Source organism: Microcebus murinus, chromosome 19, assembly GCF_040939455.1.
Source record: "Microcebus murinus isolate Inina chromosome 19, M.murinus_Inina_mat1.0, whole genome shotgun sequence".
Classification (NCBI taxonomy): Eukaryota; Metazoa; Chordata; class Mammalia; order Primates; family Cheirogaleidae; genus Microcebus; species Microcebus murinus.
The window spans coordinates 30,877,020-30,901,971 of NC_134122.1; the positions used below are offsets into that span (position 1 = coordinate 30,877,020).

General features: G+C 43.7%; 1 protein-coding gene across 2 annotated transcripts in view; it reads left to right on the forward strand.

Moving 5' to 3' along the window:
* FKBP6 (FKBP prolyl isomerase family member 6 (inactive)) overlaps nucleotides 1-24,952 on the forward strand; it is a 44,658-nt gene that overhangs the window by 1,695 nt on the left and 18,011 nt on the right. For both annotated transcript variants that reach the window (XM_012742247.2, XM_012742244.3), the window contains exons 4-8: nucleotides 33-235; nucleotides 1,408-1,527; nucleotides 9,915-10,109; nucleotides 10,236-10,345; nucleotides 12,187-12,279. In XM_012742247.2, the coding sequence (XP_012597701.1) occupies nucleotides 33-235; nucleotides 1,408-1,527; nucleotides 9,915-10,109; nucleotides 10,236-10,345; nucleotides 12,187-12,277 (719 nt within the window). In that variant the 3' untranslated portion in view covers nucleotides 12,278-12,279. The remainder of the gene's footprint in view (nucleotides 1-32; nucleotides 236-1,407; nucleotides 1,528-9,914; nucleotides 10,110-10,235; nucleotides 10,346-12,186; nucleotides 12,280-24,952) is intronic.

Here is a 24,952-nt window from a genome sequence, read left to right on the forward strand (position 1 = left end):
GCAAGCTTCAACCACATTGTTCCTTCTTCCAGATATTACACTTTGGGGCATGGAGCTGGGCCTTCTGAGCATGCGGAGAGGAGAGCTGGCCAGATTTCTGTTCAGACCGAACTATGCCTACGGGACCCTGGGCTGCCCTCCCCTGATCCCCCCAAATGCCACTGTCCTGTTTGAGATTGAGCTGCTTGACTTCCTAGACTCTGCCGAATCCGACAAGTTTTGTGCTCTCTCAGCTGTAAGTTTCCAGCACAGATGTCAGCACTTTATGGAGTGAGGAATGGGTTGTGGTTTTAGGGATTTTCCTAGATAGCCTACCCTGCTTGCTAGTGATTGTATGCCCTGGGTTCCACCCTAAGGTTGCTGAGCAGTGGGGGTGGGAGGCGGATTCCTCCACTTCCTTAGGAATGGTTTCTCAGGTGTGCATCAACGTGGTGCTGGGCCAAGGTAAGGCCATAGGTTTCTCAGGGATCAGCAGTTTGAACTCATCTTTTGTCTAGTTTTCCCTGTAAGACAGTGAACATTTGCTTTCCAACATTAAGCTTGGTTTCCAGCAAGTCAGTCACTGCTAGCTCATGACTAGGGTGACTGTATAATTGATTGTTTTACTCAGGACACTAGAGTAAGAGGGTCTGTTAACTAGTTAGGATAACCAGGACATCAGGTTTAAACTGGGATAGTCACAGGCAAATTGGGATATATGATCATTGTCCTCGTAACTTAAGTCTTGCCTTTTCTTTGTAGCCTTTCACTTAATCCTATCCCATAGATATAGACCATCTAATTCCATCAGCAATCACATGCACTGTTTTTATCATGCTGTTGCACACTGCTTATGTGGCCTTAGACGTCCATCCTGAGGTTTCATATCTATTACATCAGCACCCTAAATGAGAGATCACATCTTTTTCTCCTCTTTCCACCAGGCAGAAGTTCTTTGAGATGCCTGGGTCCCACGTCTAGTGTACTGATTTAGAATCCCTGGGGGTGGGGCAAAGACCAGAAATGCTCTGCAAGTGATTCTGGTCTGTAGCCAGGGTAGAGCATCATGGCCATCAGGGCTCTGAGCAAACCAAGTCCTCCTAAATGCTTGCTGGATAAATGGTGGTTGTGAGCCCTGGTTTCTGTGCTTGGCAAGTTCCATCACTTTCTAATTCTATGGGAAACTGCTGCTTCAGGGAACATCTCTGGAGGATTAAAGAAGCAGAATCCTTTCTGGCTCTAGTTTGTGAAATGGGACCAGTTAATGCTACCTGCCATGTCCTCTGTTGGGATTCAGAGATGACTATGCACACATAAGGCAGGAAACAAAAGTTTGTAGTCTGAAAGAAATTAACAGCTGTAATAACACTTCCATTGTGGCTTTATGGCACTATATCCTTGTTGGGTGTTCTTATCTTTGGTCTTCAGGAGCAACAAGATGAATTTCCACTTCAGAAGGTCCTAAAAGTGGCAGCAACAGAACGGGAGTTTGGCAACTACCTTTTCCGCCAAAATCGTTTCTATAATGCTAAAGTGAGATATAAAAGGGTAAGAATGCTTTGAAAGTGAAGTGTAAGTTTAGATCCTGAAAACATCTTTGCTTGAGAAACGCCTGAAAACATCTTTGCTTGAGAAACGTAGACTTTGTCTCTTTCCCTACTCATGAGCAGCCATTAAGAAAAATATTTAAAAAAATCCTCATGCCGAAGGGCTGTGGCTGGGAGGAGGGACGCTTGGTATTGGGAGGCACCTAGAAACATTCTCTGTTTCCATCTGGGTGCTGATTACATGCGTGTGTTCAGATGGTGAAAATTTCATCAAGCTGTGCACTTATTTGTTTTTCTTTTGTTTTTGATTTCTTTCACCCAAATTATTTATCTTTTAATTATTTCAGCGCATTTATTTTTGTACTTATTTGTGTGTGTGTACTTCAATTAGAAGCTTCTTAAAATTCCCAACCCACTGGTCTAAAACAAAGTTTATTAATTTTAGATTCTCTTCCTAGTGCTTATTAGATCCTCTAGCAGCTGATTTCTCCGCCCCGTTTGCCATCTTCATCTTGCGTTCATCTGACTCTGAGATGATTACACTCTCACCAAGCTTCCGATTGTGATTTAGCTGCTTGTGGAGGTTATGCTGATGACTGTTTTCTGTTTCCTTTGTAATTCATTCATTCAACAAATATTATGAGCACTTTCCGTGTGCCAAACTGTACTCTAGGTTCCAAATGCAAACAAGACAGAGTTGGGGGAGGGGGCATTCTCACTTTGTCTCATTTGCATACTGAGCCTAAACTTTTTTTTTTTTTTTTTTTTTTGAGACAGAGTCTCACTTTGTTGCCCAGGCTAGAGTGAGTGCCGTGGTGTCAGCCTAGCTCACAGCAACCTCAAACTCCTGGGCTCAAGCGATCCTGCTGCCTCAGCCTCCCGAGTAGCTGGGACTACAGGCATGCGCCACCATGCCCGGCTAATTTTTTGTATATATATTTTTTAGTTGGTCAATTAATTTCTTTCTATTTTTGGTAGAGACAGGGTCTCGCTGGTTTCGAACTCCTGACCTTGAGCGATCCGCCCGCCTCGGCCTCCCAAGAGCTAAGATTACAGGCGTGAGCCACCGCGCCCGGCCCTTTTTTTTTTTTTTTTAAAGACAGAGTCTCGCTCTGTTTCCAGGCTAGAGTGCCGTGGCGTTAGCCTAGCTCACAGCAACCTCAAACTCCTGGACTAAAGCAGTCCTTCTGCCTCAGCCTCCCGAGTAGCTGGGACTACAGGCATGCACCACCATGTGCAGCTAATTTTTTCTACATATATATTTTTAGTTGTCCGGCTAATTTCTATTTTTAGTGGAGACGGGGTCACGCTGGACGAAGGAAGGGACAAGAGTCTGATGTGTGTTAAGAACTTTCCAGAAGTCCCCCAGTGGCTTCCCTTTATATCTCATGGGGGCAGGCCCATGTTATATAGATGCCCCTAGCTGTATGGGAAGCTGGAAATGTAGTTTTTAAATTAGTACATCGCTGCTTTGAGTGAAATGGGAGTTCTGTTAGAAGAAGGGGGAGATAGATATTAGGTAACAGGATCTACCACATTTGGCTTGTGCGAATATGCTTCAGAGAGAGAAAGAAGGGTGAGTGCACACATGTGCATGTTTTCTTTTGGAGTGTGAAAAAATCAGGTTCCTAAATGTGGAAGGTACAGATTTTGGCCCATGGCTAGGGTGAATCACCGATACTGTTCTTATAAACCTTCTTCAGAATATACCTGCTTGTTTGAAAAATTTTCCACAAAAACCACCACTTCATTCTTTACACCCACTAGTTTTTATTTCCTAAGTCTGACCCTGAGGCATCACTTGTTAATTGTACCTACTGATTCTCTGGTGTTCTGCCTTCACAGATAACATACTTCTGTTGCTCTTTTTGACATTTTTGATTCTCGTTATGGAAGGCAAGGTTTTAGTTCTCATTGTCACTCTGCCTTCTGTTTTTCCAGTATTAATCTAATTTTAAAAATCAGTATTCAGGCTGCGCGTGGTGGCTCACGCCTGTAATCCTAGCTCTCTGGGAGGCTGAGGCGGGCGGATTGCTCAAGGTCAGGAGTTTGAAACCAGCCTGAGCAAGAGCAAGACCCCGTCTCTACTAATAGAAAGAAATTAATTGGCCAACTAATATATACAAAAAATTAGCCGGGCATGGTGGCGAATGCCTGTAGTCCCAGCTACTTGGGAGGCTGAGGCAGGAGGATTGCTTGAGCCAGGAGTTTGAGGTTGCTGTGAGCTAGGCTGATGCCATGGCACTCACTCTAGCCTGGGCAACAAAGTGAGACTCTGTCTCAAAAAAAAAAAAAAAAAAAAATCAGTATTCAGGCCAGGCATGGTGGCTCATGCCTGTAATCCCAGCACTTTGGGAGGCTGAGGCAGGAGGATTGCTTGAGGCCAGGAGTTCAAGACCAGCCTGAGCAAAATAACAAGACCCCGTCTCCATGAAAAATTAGCTGAATATCATGGCACATGCCTGTAGTCCCAGCTACTTGGGAGACTGAGGCAGGAGGAAACCTCGAGCCCCAGGAGTTTGAGTTTGCGGTGAACTATGATGATGCCATTGCACCCTAGCCTGGGTGACAGAGTGAGACCCTACCACATGTTGAAAAAATAAACTGGGAACTTCAAGTGCTTGGTGGGACAGATTTCAGTGTGGTCAGATAACATTTGGTTCTCCTCCTCCTGCCCATGGTACATCCCTAGCACCAGCATTTTGGAAGCTGGGCCAGGGGAAGAGGACAGAGGTTCTCACTATCTGTTATTGAGACTTTACTTTCATACCCATTATCAGTATGCCCCCTTCCTACCCCTCCATCCTGTCCCTGAATCAACAGCCTCTTTGGTTCTATTTCTGTAGAAAATAGACCTAAGTTGGCCATCTGGACATACAGGGGCAGCAAGTGGAGGGAACCTTTGACCTGTCCTCCCTCCTTCAGCCCCACTTACCCCCAATAGCTCTCTCTCCTGGTTCTCTCAGTTTCTGGGTCTCTCGGGGCTGCAGACCATTCCCTTTTATTAATATATCAACACTACTCTGCCAAGTCAGTTGTCACACTGCTTCTGCCACATCCGGTTTGTTTTTAAGCCTCTTGTCCTGTGATCATGTTATACCTTTCTTATTTCTTCATGGTTAGGAGAGAGTAGAGGGTGTGTGTTAAGTCTGCCTTGCTCAGCTGGAAGTTTTGCATGTCTTTTCCTATTAGAGATTTTTCTCAGTCTTTGGAGCAGCAGACTGAGATTTATTGAGCACCACTGTGTTTCCAGCCTCTTTTGTTCAGGATTATGTAGGTCACATAAGTATCAGGCAGGTTTCTTGCTTTCAAGGGATTTTAATCTAGTTAGGAAGATAAAAATGTAGCTCAAATAGCTAACATATTTATGGTCTGAATATTTGTGTCCTCCCAAAACTCAAATGTTAAAACCCAGTCACCAAGGTGATGGTATTAGGAGGAGGGGATGAGGTCATTAGGGTGGAGCCCTCATGAATGGGATTAAGTGCCTTTATGAAAGTGAACCTAGAGAGCTGCCTTGCACATCTACCACATGAGGACACAGCTAGGAGGTGCCATCAGTGACCAGAAAGTGAGGCCTCACCAGACACTGAATCTGCCTGTGTCTTGGTCTTATATTTCCTAACCTTTAGAACTGTGAGGAATCTCTAGAGTTGTTGGTTGTTTATAAGCCACCCACTTGACAGTGTTTTGTTATAGCAGCCCAAATGGACTAAGGTAAGTATTAATATTATTAACAGTTAGTGCTATAGCTTTTCGGAGAAGAGAAAGATTTTCATGGACTAGAACAACTGGTAGATGCTTCTTAGAGGATATGGGGTTTTAGCTGAGTCTAGAGGGATGGAATAGCAATTAGGGAAATGGGAAGGAATTAAATCTAGGCAAGAAAGAAGATTGAGCAAAGGGGTGGAAGTGAGTAGAGTAGTTTGAAGCAGGTAACATGTAAATAATAGTAGGGTCATAGAGATGAGGTGGCCAGATTCAGGAAGATACTGTGTACAGACGAATTTGGATTTGATGAAATGCGTGGTGGGAAACCATTGAGGAAAAGTCAGTGGGTCAAAGTAATGTGGGGAAGAGGCAGTGGTACAAGCATGCAAGCAGTGGCACACAGGAGTTCATGAAAGCTCAACATTTCAATAGTAAAATTTTCAGGAATTTTGTGACCTGGTTAATGTAACTTTGGGTAGTTTGAAATCAGCTCTGGTGGGAACATTTACACCACAGGAATGGGCAAATGTTACAAAACAGGCCTTTGCCTCCCACCAAGAGCTGGTTATTAAACATTCATCTGTATGCCACTGTATGTAGGACCTGAAGGGACAAACTTCATTTTAATGACTATTTGATGCCAGGCATGTTGCAGCTAAACCTGCTGAAGGCCTCTCACCCCGGTTAAAAGGGCTTTTATCAAAAAGGCAATGACAAATGCTGGCGAGGATGTGGAGAAAGGGGAACCCTCATACACTGGTGGGAATAGTGCAACAACTGTGGAGAACAGTGTGGAGATCCCTTAAAAATCTGGAAATAGTCTTTTCCACGCTACCCAGAGAGGGGCCCATGCAGTGTTGTTCTGGATTTCCCTCATAACTTAAAGGGAAACTATCACAATGTCTGCTGCCCTTGACATCCTGCAAATCAGGGAAGAGGATGTCTTCCAGTTCCTTGCAGCAGGAACCCATTTAAGGTGGCACCAACCTTGACTTCCAAATGGAGCAGCACATCTACAAAAGGAAAAGTGATGGCATCTGCATCACAAATCTGAAGAGGACCTAGGAGAAGCTTCTCTTGGCAGCTCGTGCCATTGTTGCCATTGAAAACCCTGCCGATGTCAGCGTCATATCCTCCAGGAATACCAGCCAGCAAGCTGTGCTGAAGTTTGCTGCTGCCACTGGAGCCACTCCTGTTGCTGCTCACTTCACTTCTGGAACCTTCACTAACCAGGTCCCAGCAGCTTTCTGGGATCCGTGTCTTCTGGTGGTTCCTGACCCCAGGACTGACCACCAGCCTCTCACAGAGGCGTCTTGTGTTAACCTGCCCACCATTGTCTGTGTAATGCGGAGTCTCCTCTGCATCACGTGGACATCGCCATCCCACGCAGCAGCAAGGGAGCTCACTCAGTGGGTCTGATGTGGTGGATGCTGGCCTAGGAAGTTCTCCGCCTGCGTGTCACCATCTCCGTGAACACCCGTGTTCATGCCTGACCTCTGCTTCTACAGAGATCCTGAAAAGATTGCAAAAGAAGAACAGGCTGCTGCTGAGAAAACTGTGACCAAAGAGGGATTTCAGAGTGAAATGACTGCTGTTCAGCCCGAGGTTGCAGACTGGTGTGAAGGCATGTAGGCCTCTGCCTGTTCAGCATTCCCCACTGAAGACTGGTCTGCAGCTCCCACTGCTCGGGCCACTGAGTGGGTACGAACAACCACCGAGTGGTCTTAAGTTCTTCCACAAACTCTTAAACAAGGTGAAATAGAGTTGATGGAAAATAAACATTAATTTCTTTAAAAAAAACAACCTGGAAATAGAAGTACTGTATGATCCAGTGATCCCTCTGCTGAGTGTATATCCAAAGGAGAGGAATTCAATGTATCGAGAAGATATCTGCACTCCCATGTTGATTACAGCACTATTCACAATAGCCAAGATTTGGGATCAATGTGTGTCCATCAGTGGATGACTGGATAAAGAAATTGTAGTACATGTACATGATGGAATATGATATGGCCGCAAAAAAGAATGAAATCCTGCCATTTGTAACAACATGGATGGAACTGGAGAACATATTAAGTGAAATAAGCTAAGCACAGAAAGACCAATCTGGCATGTTCTCATATCTGGGAGCTAAATATTAAAAACAATTGATCTCATGGAGACAGAGTAAAATGATGGTTAGCAGAGGATAAGAAGGGCAGCAGGGAGGGTGGATAAAGAGGGAATGGATAAAGGGGGGAAAATGTAACTATATAGACTGAACAATTTTTGATAGCAGAACAAAGTGACTATAATCAACAGTAAGTTAGGGTGTGCTTTAAAAGAGTGGAACTGAAGTGGTCGTAACAAAGCAATGATAAATGCCTGAGGTGATGAATACACAAATTATCCTCATTTCATTAATTTACATGGTTTGTATCAAAACGTATCCTATAAAGATGTACAACTATTGGCCCAACATGGTGGCTCACGTCTGTAATCCCAGCACTTTGGGAGGCCAAAACGTGAGGATTGCTTGAGGCCAGGAGTTTTGAGACCAGCCTGAGCAAGAGTGAGACCCATCTCTACAAAAAATAGAAAAAATTAGCTGGGTGTGGTATCTCCTGCCTGCAGTCCCAGCTGCTCAGCAGGCTGAGGCAGAATAGCTTGAGCCTAGGAGTTGGAGGTTGCATTGAGCTGTGATGATGCCACTTGCACTCTAGCTGAGGCAACAGAGCAACACCCTATCTCAACAGGGCGGGTGGGGGATGATATACAACTATTATGTACCCATAATAATTAAAAATTAGAAAAAAATTAAAAACAAAGCACACAGTTCAGTGGTTTTTAGTATATTCACAGGGTTGTACACCCCTAACCACTATTTAATTCCAGAACATTTTGATCACCAAAAAATGAAACTCTGCCTGTTAGCAGTTACCATTCTCCCAACATCCCCAGCCCCTGGTAACCTCTATTCCTCATTGTTTCCATGGATTTTGCCTATTTTGGACATTTCATGTAAATAGCATCATCAAATATGTGACCTTCTATGACTGGCTTCTTTTCACTTAGCATTATGTTTTGAACGCTAATCTGTGTTGTAACATGTACCAAACTTCATTCTTTTTTAAGGCTAATATTCCATTGTGTGATTCTGTTGCCTTTTATTTGCCCATCATTTTGTGGACATTTCAGTTGCTTTCACTTTTTGGTTATGAATAATGATGCTGTGAACTTTTGTGTACATGTTTTCAGTTCTTTTGAGCATGTACCTAGAAGTGCAATTGCTGAGTCATATGGTAACTCTGTTTAAATTTTTGAGGAACTGCCAAAGTTTCTACAGCAGCTGCACCATTTATATTCCCACCAGCAGAGTGCAAGTGTTCTAACTTCTCCACATCCTCTCCAACACTTATTTTGCATTTTTAAAATTATAGCCATCCTAGTGGGTGTGAAGTTGTATCTCATTATGGTTTTGAGTTTCATTTCCCTGATGACTAATGACATTGAGCATATTTTCATGGACTTACCAGTTGTACATCATCTTTGGAGAAATGTCTTTAAATCTTTTGTGCATTTTAGATTGGATTATATATCTTTGTATTGAGTTGTAAAAGAGTTTATATATTCTGGGTACTAGACCCAGACCCTTATCAAATATGATTTGAAAATATTTTCTGCCATTCTGTGGGTTGTCTTTTCATTTTCTTGGTAGTGTCCTTTGAAACACAGAAAGTTCTAAATTTTGATGAAGTCCAGTTTATTCTTTGGTTTTTGGGTTTTTGGTGTTATATGAAAGAAACCATTGTCTACCAAGGTCACAAAGATTTACACTTGTGTGTTCTTCTAAGTGTCTTACAGCTTTAGCTCTTTTATGTCTAATCCATTTTGGATTAATTTTTATATATAGTGTAAGGTAGGGGTCCAACTTCGTTCTTTTGCATGTTGATAGGTGTCCCAGCTTGTTGAAAAGGCCACTTGTTGAAAAGACTATTCTTTCCCCCCATTGAGTGGTCTTGGCACCTTTGTTGAAAAAAAATCAGTTGACTATAGATGTATAGATTTATTTCTGGACTCTTAATGTGAACTCTCTGTTCCGTTCCATTGATCTGTATGTCTCCTCTTATGCCAGTACCACACTGGCCTAATCACTGTAGCTTTAGTAGGTTTTGAAATTGGGAAGTATGAGTCTTCCAACTATGTTATTTTTTAAGAGTGTTTTGGCTATTCAGAGTCCCTTGGATTTTCATATGAATTTTCTAATTGTCCATTTCTACAGGAAGGACTGATGAAATTTTGATAGTAGGTTCATTGAATCTGTAGATCAATTTGGGGAATATTACCACCTTAACAATATTAAATCTTCCAATCCATGAACATGAAATGTTTTTCCATTTATCATTTATTTGGATCTTCTTTAATTTATTTTAATAATATTTTATAGTTTTCAGTGTACGAATCTTGCACTTATAAATTTAGTGCTACTTATTCTTTTAGATCCTATTGTAAGTGGAGTTTTCTTAATTTCATTTTTGTATTCTTCATTGCTAAAGTAGAAATACAGCTGACTTTTTGTATTGGTCTTGTGTCCTGCAACCTTGCTGAACTCATTTTTAGCTCCTTTTTGTGTGTGGCTCCTTCAGGGTTTATATACACGATCTTACTCCTCTTGACCATCTGCTTCCCTCTCCACAGGCCTTGCAGCTTCTCCACCGCCGAACAGCACCCCTTGATGAGCAGCACCTGGTGGAGGCTGCCAAGCTTCTCGTCCTCCTGAACCTGTCCTTTGCATACCTGAAGCTAGACCGGCCGATAATGGCGCTGCGCTATGGAGAGCAGGCTTTGCTCATTGACCAAAAGAATGCCAAGGCCCTCTTCAGATGTGGACAGGTGAGTTGGAGGGCAGGGACTTGGGAACAAGCATCTTAGAAAAGACAGCAGCAGTGCTCAGCTCAGGTACTGTAAACATGCTGTCTTTCCTAAGTATGTTTTTTAAAACTCTGCCCTTTATGGTAGGCTTGTCTTCTCATGACTGAGTATCAGAAAGCCCGAGATTTCCTAGTCCGAGCCCAGAAGGAGCAACCCTTCAATCACGACATCAATAATGAGCTGAAGAAATTGGCCAGGTGAGACTTCTGTCTGTGGGAACGTGAACAGAGGAGATGTGATGCGGCTGCAGTTCTGGTCCATCTACCTGGGTAAAGGACTGTCTGGGAACATTGCCCAGAACGTGTTATGAGTCAGCCCCTGCTAGAGCTGGTTTTCTGAATGCTCAGTACGCTGAAACAGCAGTTCCCAGGGAGGAGGTCAGACAGACTGCCAAACTACAGATGTCTGGATCATTTTTCACCTTTCTCTTCCTCCTACCCCGTAAATAAGCACCCCGGGAAGTGGTCCAGGCAAATTTTAAAAAAATTTCTTAGGTATTGCTCTGGTGTCTAGGCTGGAGTGCAGTGGCATGATTATAGCTAACTGCAACCTCAAACTCCTAGGCTTAAGCAATCCTCTCACTTCAGCCTCCCAAGTAGCTGGCACTACAGGTACGCACCACCATGTCTGGCTCGTTTTAACCTTTTTTTTTTTTTTTTTTTTTTTTTTTTTGAGACAGAGTCTCACTTTGTTGCCCAGGCTAGAGTGAGTGCCGTGGCGTCAGCCTAGCTCACAGCAACCTCAAACTCCTGGGCTCAAGCGATCCTCCTGCCTCAGCCTCCCAAGTAGCTGGGACTACAGGCATGTGCCACCATGCCAGGCTAATTTTTTCTATATATGTATTAGTTGGCCAATTAATTTCTTTCTATTTATAGTAGAGATAGGGTCTCGCTCTTGCTCAGGCTGGTTTCGAACTCCTGACCTCGAGCAATCCGCCCGCCTCGGCCTCCCAGAGTGTTAGGGATTACAGGCGTGAGCCAGTGCGCCTGGCCTTAAACATTTTTTGTAGAGACAGAATCTCACTATGTTGCCTGGTCTTAAACTGTTGGCTGGATTTGAACTTGTGACTTCAAGCGGTCCTCCCACGATGGCCTCCCAAAGTGCTGGGATTAGAGGTGTGAGCCAACACGCCTGGAATATTTCTTCTATATTGATGAGTTTCTCTATTCTCCTTAACATTAAATATTCAATCCAGATTGCTAGTTAAAGCTTTCTTGGCTTTAAGAATCTGAGATGTGGCCGGGCGCGGTGGCTCACACGTGTAATCCTAGCACTCTGGGAGGCCGAGGGGGGCGGATTGCTTGAGGTCGGGAGTTTGAAAACAGCCTGAGCAAGAGCGAGACCCCGTCTCTACTATAAATAGAAAGAAATTAATTGGCTAACTAATATATATAGAAAAAATTAGCTGGGCATGGTGGCGTATGCCTGTAGTCCCAGCTGCTTTAGAGGCTGAGGCAGTAGGATTGCTTGAGCCCAGGAGTTTGAGGTTGCTGTGAGCTAGGTTGATGCCACAGCATTCATTCTAGCCTGGGCAACAAAGCTAGACTCTGTCTCAAAAAAGAAAAAAAAATAAATCTGAGATGTGTGCATCTCTTACGTTTGGAACCATTGGTTACGTGTCAGCCCTTTTAGGACTTCCCAGCAAGTTCCTTTCTGGTATTCAGAAGTGTCCTGTCAAGTTAGATGCAGAAATTTTGGGATCTGACCATTATTCAGCAAGAATATCTCAAGGTAGGCTAGAGAATGCAGTGTGAGGGGCCACTTGGCAAGATACAGCCTTGGAGCCTCACTGAAAGGCTCCCACGCATCAGGGCTGCTGTCTGCTCGTGGGTGGGCTTTATGTCCAAGAGCTTCCTGAACAGCTGCTGGGAGCTTTCCCATCTCCTCCACCTTCCCTGTGTTGCTTCCACCCTTTCCTGATTCACCTTAAGGGCTGCTGAATTTTCAGTGTCTCTGGATGGGAGTGAGAATTCCAGCCACCAGATGTCACCTCCTACAAACACAGACCTTCTCTAACTAGTGTATATTCTCTCAACAGCTATTACAGGGACTATGTGGATAAGGAGAAAGAAATGTGTCACCGAATGTTTGCTCCTTGTGGAGATGGCACTACAGTAGGAGAAAATTGAAGGTAATTGAAGGTCTGGGTGACAGACAGGCTTCAGGTTTTTGTCCACTTTAGACAAGTATGTTGTTCTTGGCCTCCCACTGAACAGTGGCTGTCTACAGCTGAGGGTGGATTAGGGGGCAGGCATGGTTCGGAAAGCTCTTTGTTGCAGCTAATGACACAATTATAGTGCAGAATGCTGATACTGTGGGCCTTTTCATACAGAAGATCACTATTGGACAGTTCAACCAGACCTGGAGGTTAAATTTATAGGTTTGAGGGGCCTTGATCTTTAAAAATTTCTAAAAATATTTTCTTCATTTTTATGTTAAACTCTCTTTGAGATAGTTTGGAACTTGGAACATGAAACTGAGTATGGTCATTAGTGTGAAGATTTAGCTGGTCTTTGAAGTGAAGTATCAGGCTTTTCTTAATCTGTTTTTCCTGAGAACTTGGAAGCCTTCAGCCTCACTTTACCTGTAACACATCATTAAAGAAGACAAAATCCAGGTGTCAAGGGGTAGGAATGGGCTGTGGCTCTTCAGTTCTGTGTACTGTTAGAATTAGAGACCATGCTAAAACCAAGGGGAGCAGAGTCCAGCATCCTACCCAGCACAGGCCTTGTGATTTAGCAGGCACAGGGCAAGGTTTCCCCACGAGCACGTGAGATAACCCTCCAGTCTGGTCTATTTAAGAAAATTAATGGAAACAAAATCACCTGCCTTAAACACCTGCTTAGCTGGGCAGATAACTCCACTCTCTTGAGAGCAGTTAAATAAGGAATAACAAGAAAACAGCTGCTGAACGGGCTCATGGTGATAAATCTCTCCTTTGTTGCTACCTACATCTCTCTACAAAAGAGGCTTGAGAGGAGGCGGTGAAAAGGCCTATTCATCCCAGACGTTTCACAAATGGTCTGCAAAGTGCTGCTGCCTGCCCTGTCAAGTGCAGCCAGTCTGCATCGGAATAAATGTGGATCATGATGCTGACCCTTCATCATGATGCTGACCCTTTGACCCTGGCTTTCAGGTCTTTTGGGGGAACTTTGGAGTCATATTTTCAGGTCTTCTGAACTGAGGCATGAGCCAGAAGACTTCTATCATTTGGCTACTGTTAATGTGTGGTGGAAGTGGAGGACTATTGGCTGGGCATTTTGGACTGCAATCTGACAGGTCCTGCCATTAATGAAAATCCAGTCTTCCAGGGTCCATCCTAAAACCAGGCTTGGGAAACCCATCTGGGCAACAGTTTCCTTTTCTCCATCTTTGCCTCCTATCCTTTTTGGTCTATAAGACTTTGGATGCTGATTTTTATTTTTTTATTAATATTTCAATAGACTTAGGGGGTATGTATAAGTGGTTTTTGTTATGTGGATGAATTGTATAATACTGAAGTCAGGGCTTTTAGTATACCCATCACCAGATAGTATACGTTGTGCCCAATGGGTAGATTCTTATTCTTTACCCTCCCCCCAATGTCCTCCCCCCCATAAAGGACACTGTTTTCAGTGTCCTTTATGTCTCTTTGTGCCTGTGTGTACCCTTCATTTAGCCCCCACTTAAAAGTGAGAGCATGTGGGTGGTATCTGTTTTTCCATTCCTGAGATACCTAGGATAATGGTCTCCAGTTCCATCCAAGTTGCTGCAGAAAACATTTTATTCCTTTTTGTGGCTGAGTAGTCTCCATGGTGTACACACACATGCATACCACATTTTCTTTCTTTTTTTTTTTTTTTGAGACAGAGTCTCACTTTGGTGGTATCTCATTATGGTTTTAATTTGCATTTCTCTGATTAGTAATGTTGAGCATTTTTCCATGTTTGGCAATTTGTCTATCTTCTTTTGAAAAAAATCTGTTCATGTCTTTCACTCACTTTTTGATGGGATTATTTGTTTTCTTGTTTGAGTTCTTTATAGATTCTAGATATTAGCCCTTTGTCAGATGTATAGTTTGCAAATATTTTCTCCCGTTCTGTATGCTATTTACTCTGTTGATTTCCTTTGCTGTTCAGAAACTTTTTTGTTTAATTAAGGGCCTTTTTTTGTTGTTGCTGCATTTGCTTTTGGGGTCTTAGTCATAAATTCTTTGCCTAGGCCCATGTCCAGAAAAGTTTTTCATATTTATTTATTTGATTTTAGGTCTTAAGTTTAATTAAGTCTTTTATCCCTCTTGAGTTAATTTTCATATATGGTGAGAGATAGGGATCCAGTTTCATTCTTCTGCATGTGGCTACCCAGTTTTCTTGGCACCATTTATTGACTAGAGTGTCCTTTCACCCACTGTATGTTTTTATCTGCTTTGTCGAAAATCAGCTGGTTGTGGCTATATGGCTTTATTTCTGGGTTCTCTTTTATTTCGTTTATCTATGTGTCGACTTTTATACAGTACCATGCTGTAGTTGGTTACAATAGCCTGTAGTATAACTTGAAGTCAGATGATGTGATGTGGAAGCTGATTTTTAGATAGTTTCCCATGTATTTCTAACTTGTGAATGTTTGTCTTATCAGTAGTGACTATATTTGGGTCTAAAATGGCCACAATTGTCATATTCCACTGCCACTAAGATTGTAACATATTTTAGCTTTTGTGTCTTTGTTCTTCCTATTCCCTTTTTTTTTTTCTGTTGTACCTGTTGCCTAGTTAGTATTAAAAGAAGATAAAAACTTGGTCATCTTGACAATCTAGTTTCAACTAGGACCATTTCAGCTTTTGCGCTTGTTTTCTTAGATGTTAGATATTACTGACTTGTAGGATTACTTATGGTAGAATGAGTTTTCTATCAATTCTCTAAGCCTCTGATTATGGTAGATAGAATTTTTTGAGATCAGAGACTATGTATTTTTCATCTTTGTATTTTCTAGCATCTGGAACCATGTTTGGCACATGATCAGTGCTCAGTAAATGTTGGTTGGATTAAGTGTAAGGCAGCCACAGCAGTAGACTAGCCTCTTGTAAAATGTGTTCTGGGCTGGCTTTCGTATTGGCTGTCAGGACTCTTGTTACTGCCAGTGACAGAAGCCCATCTTTAGCATCAGCTAAAAACGATTTACAGAAGGGGCCGGGCGTGGTGGCTCATGCCTGTAATCCTAGCTCTCTGGGAGGCCGAGGCGGGCGGATTGCTCGAGGTCAGGAGTTCGAAACCAGCCTGAGCAAGAGCGAGACCCTGTCTCTACTATAAATAGAAAGAAATTAATTGGCCAACTAATATATATAGAAAAAATGAGCCAGGCATGGTGGCGCATGCCTGTAGTCCCAGCTACTTGGGAGGCTGAGGCAGAAGGATTGCTTGAGCCCAGGAGTTTGAGGTTGCTGTGAGTTAGGCTGACGCCACGGCACTCACTCTAGCCTGGGCAACAAAGGGAGACTCTGTCTCAAAAAAAAAAAAAAAAAAAAAGATTTACAGAAGGAATCCTGGGAGTAGCTTACAGAGTTAAAGCAGGAGTTTGGACAACACTTGGGCAGGTAGAGATCAGGCGGTTCTGAGGGCCTCAGGAACTCAGTTTTTCCCTCTGTTTCATTCTCTCCCACAAGAAACAGGCATCCATCTTCACAGCTCTCTCTCTGATGGAGAGAGAGCTCTTCTTCATCCCGCACCTCCCTCCTCTTCTTGTCCCAACCATAACTCAGTTTGAAAAATCCTGGGCAGGACCCTGGCCTGGTTTGGGGTGTGTAGAGCCCTGTGAGGATCTCCCATCCCCAGCACCACATGGTAGGAATTGCAATAAGAATGATTCTCTGAGAGAAGGGGGCTGCTGTTTCCCAAAACCCAGGGGGTGGAGACCATAACCAGCAAGGTGCCCATCGTGGGCACTGTGATATTGTGGTGTCACTGTCCTTTAGAGTGGGACTTGTCCTGCTGTGATGGAGCAGGGGACCACTTGCCAGTTCTATGAGTTAGGAGTCTGTGGCAGCTCCTGGTGCTGGGAGGCTGAACAGTGGAAGGAACAGGTATGTCCATGGCTTTGCACAGAGTCTCCCTCCCTCAGGATTTTCAGAGGAGCCAAAATATACACCTTTACATGAGAGTGTTGTTTGGATAATCTAAGAAGTCAAGATTAGAAGTCAATGCTTTGACTCACATACATCAGGAGACCTAGAGGTTTATAGCAAACCCCAAGTTCATATTTGATAAGCTGTTTTGAAACTGCTTTTCCTGTAGTTTGCAAAGCAGTGGAGTCAATATTCCTATATTTGTTTATAATGCATGTTTATTTCATAAGTCAGCCAAGTGCAGTGGCTCATGCCTGTTATCCTGGCACTCTGGGAGGCAGAGGCAGGAGGATCACTTGAGGTCAGCAGTTGGAGACCAGCCTGAGCCAGCGTGAAATCCTGTCTCTACTAAAAATAGAAAACAATTAGCCAGGCATGGTGACACATGCCTATAGTCCCAGATACTTGGGAGGCTGAGGCAGGAGGATTACTAAAGCCCAGGAGTTTGAGGTTGCTGTGAACTAAACTGATGCCACGGCACTCTAGCCCGGGCAACAGAGACTCTGTCTCAAAAAAAAAAAAAAAAAAAAAAAAAAAAAAACTTTCATAGGTGTACATGTTTTAACTGTCCCCATGGTAAGACTTCATTCACCAGAGCTCCATCCACAGTAGTAGTGATTTACCAGGGGCACCAAAGAGCTTTTAGAACCCATGCTATCATCATTGGAAAACACTTGGAGTGTGGCATTTAACATTTTCCTTCATTCTGTTTCTGTTGCCTTTCATCATCATCCTCATTTAGAGTTTGCATTATGTCTTTCCTTCCCAACATGCTGCTATCTGGGACCCTTGTGATAATTTTATTGTGTCTGGAAAAGAGATGTAAAGGGAGCTCTTGTAGCTTTGTTCAGCCATGTAAGTGGTTAAGATACAACAGGTAACATTTATTCTGTGCTTTCCAAAGATCAGGACCAGCAAGTGGACACAATAGGAAGACAGGATTTGGCCTAATATGAGGGTTTACTAATTAAATATCCTACCATAAGTAGCACTAAGTTATCCCACATGGGGAGCACACAATGAAAAGGTAACACATTTGACTACTTTTGGAGAATGGCGTTGGGGTGAGCACCCGCTCTTGGGCTTCTCCACTATGTTCCGGGGGAGTGGGTCATCTTGACAGCTGGTGCAGTCCCTGTTAGGCTTGTCTGAGTAGGGCTAGAGGGCCCCTGAGAGGTGAGTGATGTGTGAGATTAGATGGCCTTTCTGGTCCTTTTTTACAGTCAGGCCCTTGTAGACTGTCAAGGCAGAGGGTAGCAGCTGTCGTCCTTGAAGCACTTCTAGTAGAGATAAAATATGAAGTCTTGTACTTAGCATTTAAAAAAAAAATCACACACGCAAAGGAAGTAGGTTCAAGGGCAGACAAAGATTTTATTGCCTGCTGGTTCAGAACATACCAAATTCGAGGACTGGGCCATGCCGCCGTTGAGGGCCTGCCTTCATCGCTGACTCCTTGTACCGGCCCTGTGGGCGCTGGCTGTGAACGCTCTGTAGATGCCGAGTGCCATGTGGAGAGTCCGGTATGACTCTGCTGCTGCGAGGAGAGCCGAGCTTGTGTTCAGGGGCCGGAGGGGCAGGGTGGGGAGACATTTGAAGTGGCAGGTGTCTGAGAGGTGATGACAGAGGAGTGGAAAGGAGGCAGGAAGGGACGACACTGTCTGTCAAAAGGATTCTAGTGAAATACCAGAACCTTCCCTAAAGGAGGATGACCTTAATGCCATAGGGTCTGAAAATGACCTGTGGTACCAAAGCCATTATTCTGGAAAAGAGAAGCCTTAAGTGAGATGTTAGCCGTTTGCTGATGGAAAGAGGTGGCTGGGGTGGGAGCCAGAATGAGGAGTCCAGGGACAATCCCTGTGCGCCAAGAGTGACCCGGGAAAGCCGCCCGAGGAGCTGGCAGCACTTGAGAGAGTCTCGGGTTACTTGGCAGGCCTGGCTGGACGGAGGGCAAAGGGCAAGGTGATCCGTCCACATTGTCAGCTTGCCTCAGCATGGCTTTAATTCTTTTGCTCTTGGTTTGTCAGATTTATTTTTCTTCTAGATTGTTTTGATAGCATTGGTCACCATTTATTACTTTTTTCTTAGCTTATTTTTATTAATTTTGATCAAAATGTTTATTAATCATATTTTATTTATTTATTTATTTTGAGACAGAGTCTCACTCTGTTGCCCAGGCTAGAGTACATGCCGTGGTGTCAGCCTAGCTCACAGCAACCTCAAACTCCTAGGCTCAAGCAGTCCTATGCCTCAGCCTTCCAAATAGCTGGGACTACAGGCATGTGCCACCATGCCCAGCTAATTTTTTCTATATATATTTTTAGTTATCTGACTAATTTCTTTATATTTTTAGTAGAGATGGGGTCTCGATCTTGCTCAGGCTGGTCTCGAACTCCTGAGCTCAAGCGATGCTCCTGCCTTGGCCTCCCAGAGTGCTAGGATTACAGGCATGAGCCACCGCCCCCAGCCTTATTTTTCCTGGAATTTCTAATTACCTTTTTTTCATGGAGCTGTTTGTTTTTATCTTATCTTTAAAAAAAAATCTGTGGTACAATATAATCTGTATGTGCCCTTTCTTCTCAGGGACCTCCCTCTTGGAAAACTCCATATTTGTGCAGCAGTCTGTACGGATTGTTCTGTCGGCTGATGCACAGCTGCTGTTCTGGGACTTCTTTTATCTCCTGGGTTTAATCCACTGTTTCCTGGATCCCTTTTCTTGCCTGACTTCCTTGTTCTGATATTTTTGGGCAACTTATGAAAATTAGAGGCATAGGAGATACATTACCTGAATCTCTGTATGTCCAAGGATCAATATTATTAGGCCTTCATACTTGATTAAAAATAAATAGCTGATACATAGCCAGGTATGATGGCCTGTGCCTGCAGACCCAGCACCTCGGGAGGCTGAGGTGGAAGGATCGCTGGGAGCCTGGGCAGCAGATCCATTCACTCTGTATGTGTGTGTGTGTGTGTGTGTGTGTGTGTGTGTGTACATACATACACGTATATACACATACAGAAAACATAGCTTTTATAGAGTGAAAAGAACCTTCCCCCCACTTAGTACTTAGGTTAAAACCTCCTATGAGGATCTACCCCCCACTGGATTCTATCCCCTCATGCTTCCCCACTCAAAACTTACCCCCATCAGACACTTCCTGCTAAGAGCTTTTTACCTCCCCTGTTCAGACCTCTTCCCTGCTTCACACCCTGCCATGCCCCTCAAGACTTGCTCCCCAACCCCAGGCCTTCCTCCTTGCCCCGCTCCACACCTCCCATCAAAGGACACATCTCCCCCCACCCACTCACCACAGTGCTCTTTTCCCCTCTGAGGATCTCACCCAATAACTCCAGGTGCAGATTCCAGGCAAAAATTTGAGGACAAACTATTTCTTGGGTGGTCATTTCTGAGAAATCTGCTTTTTCTTTCTGTAAGGAATCTTCTAATCTCTCTTTATTCTTGAGTCATCTGAAATTTCACAGTAACATGTCCAGGTACCCCCTGATGTTCAAATCCTGTAGGTAGACATCTGTTTTCTAGAGATTCATGCTTTTAAGAGCTAAGAAATTCCTCTGCAGTATTTCTTAATCACATCTTCCCCTTCTTTTCCCCTGTTGTCTTGTTCTGGGACACCTATTGGCTGGATGTTGGACCTCCTGCATGGATTCTCTCTGTCTCCTAAACATTTTCTCTATTTTCTCCTGGGAAATGTACTTTATCTCCCAACTTTTCCATTTTGATTTCAGTAATTAAAATTTTGATTTATCTTTTTTTTTTTTTTTTTTTGAGACAGAGTCTCGCTCTGTCACCTGGGCTAGAGTGCCATGGCATCAGCCTAGCTCACAGCAACCTTTTCCCCTTTGTAAAATGAATGCTGGTAGCCCAGTGTTGGACATTGTGGGCTATAAAGTGTTCTCTTGGTCTGGAGAAGTGATGGTCATCTGAATTGGTGCAATATCTTTTGTTCTGGTTCTTCGATAGCACCTGAGCATTTGTATCTTCTTCCTGGTAAGCAAAGCCCAGTCCAGAATCAGCGTCTACTCCCGTCAAGACCCATTGGTAGCCCCCAACAGCTACCAGCATTCGTGTGACTTGCCAGCTACTTTCAGGGCCTTCCCAACAGGGAGTCTGTCTGATAGCCATCGGGAATCTGTCTTTGTCACTGGCAGACATAATGGTTCTTATTGGCATTATGTGCCTGAGAGGGTGCAAAAGGAACGTTTCTAGATTCAGTTCATCTCTGCATTACTGAACCCCCACCACCACCACATGTCCACTCATTTTACAGACCCAGGTGGCCACCTCAAAGGAGCATGCAGGGATATCTGCTTGTCCTTTCTAGTTACCTTCTGAAGGGTTTTTTCCTGATGGGCATCACCTGCCCTATTTTAATGCACCCCTCAAATTCCCAGTGATTTTGGGTTGTGGCCATGCAATATTCCCTTTAATAGGCCAGGTTCCCATTGCCCTCACTCCTGCCTGGCCTCGGAGCCAGCTGTTGGCCACTGCCCACAGGAGAGACCCAAACACGGGGTTTTATGCTATTGAGTTCTGTCATCGCTGGGAAGACAGCGTGCAGTCTGGCCCCCTGAGTTGATTTGTTTTTACTTTCTTCCATCAGGGTGCTGGCCTTCCACATAGGATGTTGTCTGTTTACCTTGGACCACCATCCATAAACGCAGCAGCCCTTTTGTCAGCTGTTTATAGTGCACTCGTGACAACAGAATCCGTAGCTCATCATGCCATTCCAGAGTTAGTTCTAGGTGAAAAGAGGCTCCCTGCTTATGTTTCCTCCTTGCATTCCCCAGCTAGCAAGATCCTGTATAAACCATGTAAATTCTCTGTTCCAAAGTCCCAGTAGTTGTCACTGGGAGGCGCTTACAGTCTTTTGCTGTAAGCCTCATCTACACTCCCTTTAGGGGCACTGCACAGAGAATTTGCCCTACCAGCTTCTATTCAACACTATGTGGGTTTGGGCAGTCTTACTGGTTACCATTTAGTGTGTCCAATTAACATCATTTGCAGTGCAGTTTTATGCCAGGTAGAAAAACACCAGTCAGACACAGTGTCTGTCCCTGTGGTACAATCCGGTAAAAGAGATATATCTGACATAAAGCCTGTTCAGACATGCCAATTCTATGAACTTTCACCTTAACTCCATCAACCCTTACATTTCTAGCTGTAGCCTCCATTAGGACTTGGTTAATAGGTTTGGGTTTTACAATACTCGCCCCAGCCAGCCATAATATCCATTACCATAAGATATTTAGGCGGAGGGGTCACACCCCTTTATATAAAGCACATTTAAACATTCCAGCTTTCAGAATCCAAACATACATTGTGTCACACTCCCACCCCTGGCACTGCTGAATTAAAGCGCAGCTCAGCAATCCTGTCGTACCACCACAGGCACTTTCCTAGGCAGCTCCTAAAGATAAGGACTGTTCTTGCGTGTTTTCTTCTGTTTTCTCAAGTGTTTGTTTTCTGCTTGTTTGCTTGGGTTTTCTTTTATCCATGGTGTAGAGCACACATCCTCAAACTACGGCCCACGGGCCACATGCGGGTGTTTTTGCCCATTTGTGTTTTGTACTTCAAAATAAGATGTGCAGTGTGCATAGGAATTTGTTCATAGTTTTTGCTAAACTATAGTCCGGCCCTCCAATGGTCTGAGGGACAGTGAACTGGCCCCCTGTTTAAAAAGTTTGAGCACCCCTGCTGTAGAGTTTCCACAAATGCTTAGTTGCCATTTCGCCTTTAAGAAAGAAACAGTAGAAAAACTGGCCAGTCTAGCTGGGCAGGCCTTCTCAATGGACTCTTCCCAAGGCTGAGCAGGTGGGATCCGACCAAAATGCTTTGGGACCCTTAAATACCAGAAGGAAAGGGCTTTGCACTGAGTACCAGCCCCTACATTAGCTTGCTTAATTTTCCTCAGATGGATTTTTTCTTCCTAAAATAGTGGATACAAGTGCTATATAATTTTAATCTGTATTGCACCAATTTCTAGTGAAGTTGAGCATTTATGTGTATTTATTAGCCATCCATATTCTTTATGGAAATTGCCTAGTAATCTCATTTGCCCACTCTTCTCCTAGGTGGTTTTTATCTATTGTAAGAACCTCTTTCTGCATGAGGGATGTTAATTAGACATCTTTTATGTAAGTTTAGATATTTTCTCCCAGTTTTAACTTATTTTCGGATTTATGTAGCTGCCTGTGTCACTGTTTCCTTTGTGGTTTCTGGCATCCATGCTGTGCTCACATGGTACGCAGGGCAAGCTGTAGTGCTGGGGTAAAGGCTTCCTGATGGTTGCTGCCAGAGTCTAAGCACCATTCCTCATCTGCAGTGCTTTATCATGTCCATAAATCCATTTAACTTTCCCAATGTTCTTGTGAGGTAGAAATGATTATTTCTGTCCTACAAATTGAGGAAGGAATAAAGAGAATCAGGCCCCTGTCCCTGTGGAGGTCTTTGTGCATATATGTCAACAACTGTGACCATTTATTTCCATTAGATTTGAAGTGTAGACTCTGGACAATACCTGAAGCTTTAAATACACTCGGCTGCTTTATTCAGTTGGAGCATGACCCTTGAGTGTCCACGTACTTTCATCCCTCTCTTAGATGTCCAGGAATTTCCCCCCTTCTCTGCTTTCCATACTTAATAGAAGCTGAAGCCTTTGGGCTATAGAATTAAGAGGATTGAGCTGTGTTGCTTGGTCAGCCTTGGGGAAAGAGTATCTTAACAGACTTAAAAAAAAAAAAAAAGTGTTTTCTGGAAAGTCAAAGCAGCTCCCAGTGGAAGTAAAGGCTGGAGTGTGGAGCACACACTTCTGTTAGCGGAGGTTCTGGAATTGAGTCTTGGTTCAGAGTTGGCCTGAAGTGAGCACCGAAACAGGCCCCTCGGAACCTGGTGCCAATACTGAGGCCAGAGGAGGCCTCTGGGGACAGAGCTTCTCTTATTCCAAAATAGACTTCCTGTGTCCTGGCCATACTGGTCATTGCCAGGAAGCCCCAGGATCGGATCACCATCTCACAGTATGTGACTGGATCTAGATAGGGGATCTTTTTGATCTCCTTCTTCCGAAAGAGATTAAGAATTCTCAAATCTAGTATTGAGTCTCAAAAGGTATTTTGTGCATCTTTTTAGACTTGTCTGAGTCCTGGATAAATAATAACTTGTTTAAATGTATTTTTTTGAAACATTTTTAAAATGTATTTTTGTAGTTTTATATATTATTAATTTTTCTGACATTTTTTTTTTGCCTATGTCTTCACTTTTTCCCCCCCTCAAAATGAAGTTGCATTTTCTCCAGGGTAACTAGGCCAGGCAGGCATTCTCTTCCTGTCAGATGAAGGCCATGCCATTTTCTAGGCAAACTGTTAGACATAGTCTCTTGATCTTCTGGATATCTGTGATATCTGTGCCTTTTCTCCTAGCTCAGGAGGTGTCATTGAAGTCATCCCTTTGTTGTGTGACTATAAATACCTTTTAGGTTGGTGCCTTTTCATTATACCCCTTCCTGGGAAGGCATTTCCCCTGGTAGAGTTTCTTTGGCCCCTTCACCTCTCTCCACATCCTCTCTTGGCAGCTGTAATGGGCCCTAAACTTGCTTCCTACTGAGATTTACTTTAGTCGTTTTTGTGTTCTTTGTGGGTGAGGTATCAATGAAGACCAGTTTGTTAAATTCCAGGAGATAACTAGGTCTCTTTTTCTGATCTTCAAAATGAACAATCACAGAAATGCCCTTTATGATTCATTATAGAATTTAAAAATGGGAAATTTGGATTCTCAGGCTTAGCTCTTTTGCCATGACATTAGCCAAGTCATTTCACCGTACTGGGCCTCAGTTTTCTCATCTGTAGGATGAAACAATCCGATTTTTAAGGGCGCTATGTAGTCCCTTAGGTTGTTTTTCATTAAGCCCATCAGATATCAGCTTAGTCTGTCTTTAATTTCTTGGGCTCATTATCAGGTGCATAACCCCTGTCTCCACACATGTATAATCCTAGACACCAATCTGGATGAATAAGCACATGGGAAAATAGTGACAGAAGTAAGCCTAAACAATAAGGAATGAACATCAAGTGTCTTAGTAACATCCGAGAAGAAAGTGAGGAGTCTCCCTCTAGTTTTCTTGACTGTTCCGAGTTCTGTGGGGTGTCGATTGTGCTGTCATGACCTTGGGCTGTAGCTGTTACTGAGTTTTACTTTGGGTGCTCCCCTACACTGCAGAGCAGTCACAGACCCAGGATGAAGCTGAGATGAACCAGGTGAGCCTGAGAATTTCACGAACCCCAAGAGGGTTTTTCAAATCTAATAGATAAAGGGAGTGAAGAGCTGTTGAGCAAAACTCCTCTCTAGCACAGAGGACAGTCGTACGTTCACAAGGTGAGAAGGGTGTGGTTTGCCCTGTTAATCTGTTTGGCATCCTGAGGTCATAGAGCTTCATTTTTCTGGTGAGCTGAATGTGATGGCCATGAATGTGAGCAGATCTGCCTTAGTTTCCTGTTGCTTCTGTGAGAAATGGCTTATAGAAGCTGCCTATGTTCCTTGGCTAGTGGCCCCTAACTCTGTCTTCAAAGACAGGAGTATAGTATCTTCAAATCTCAATCATATTCTCTGTCAGTCTCAGCCTCTGTGTCTTTCATTTAATCTCTCTCAATCCCTCCCTCCCGTCTGCTTCTGTTTTCGTGTTGTCTTCTCTTTCAC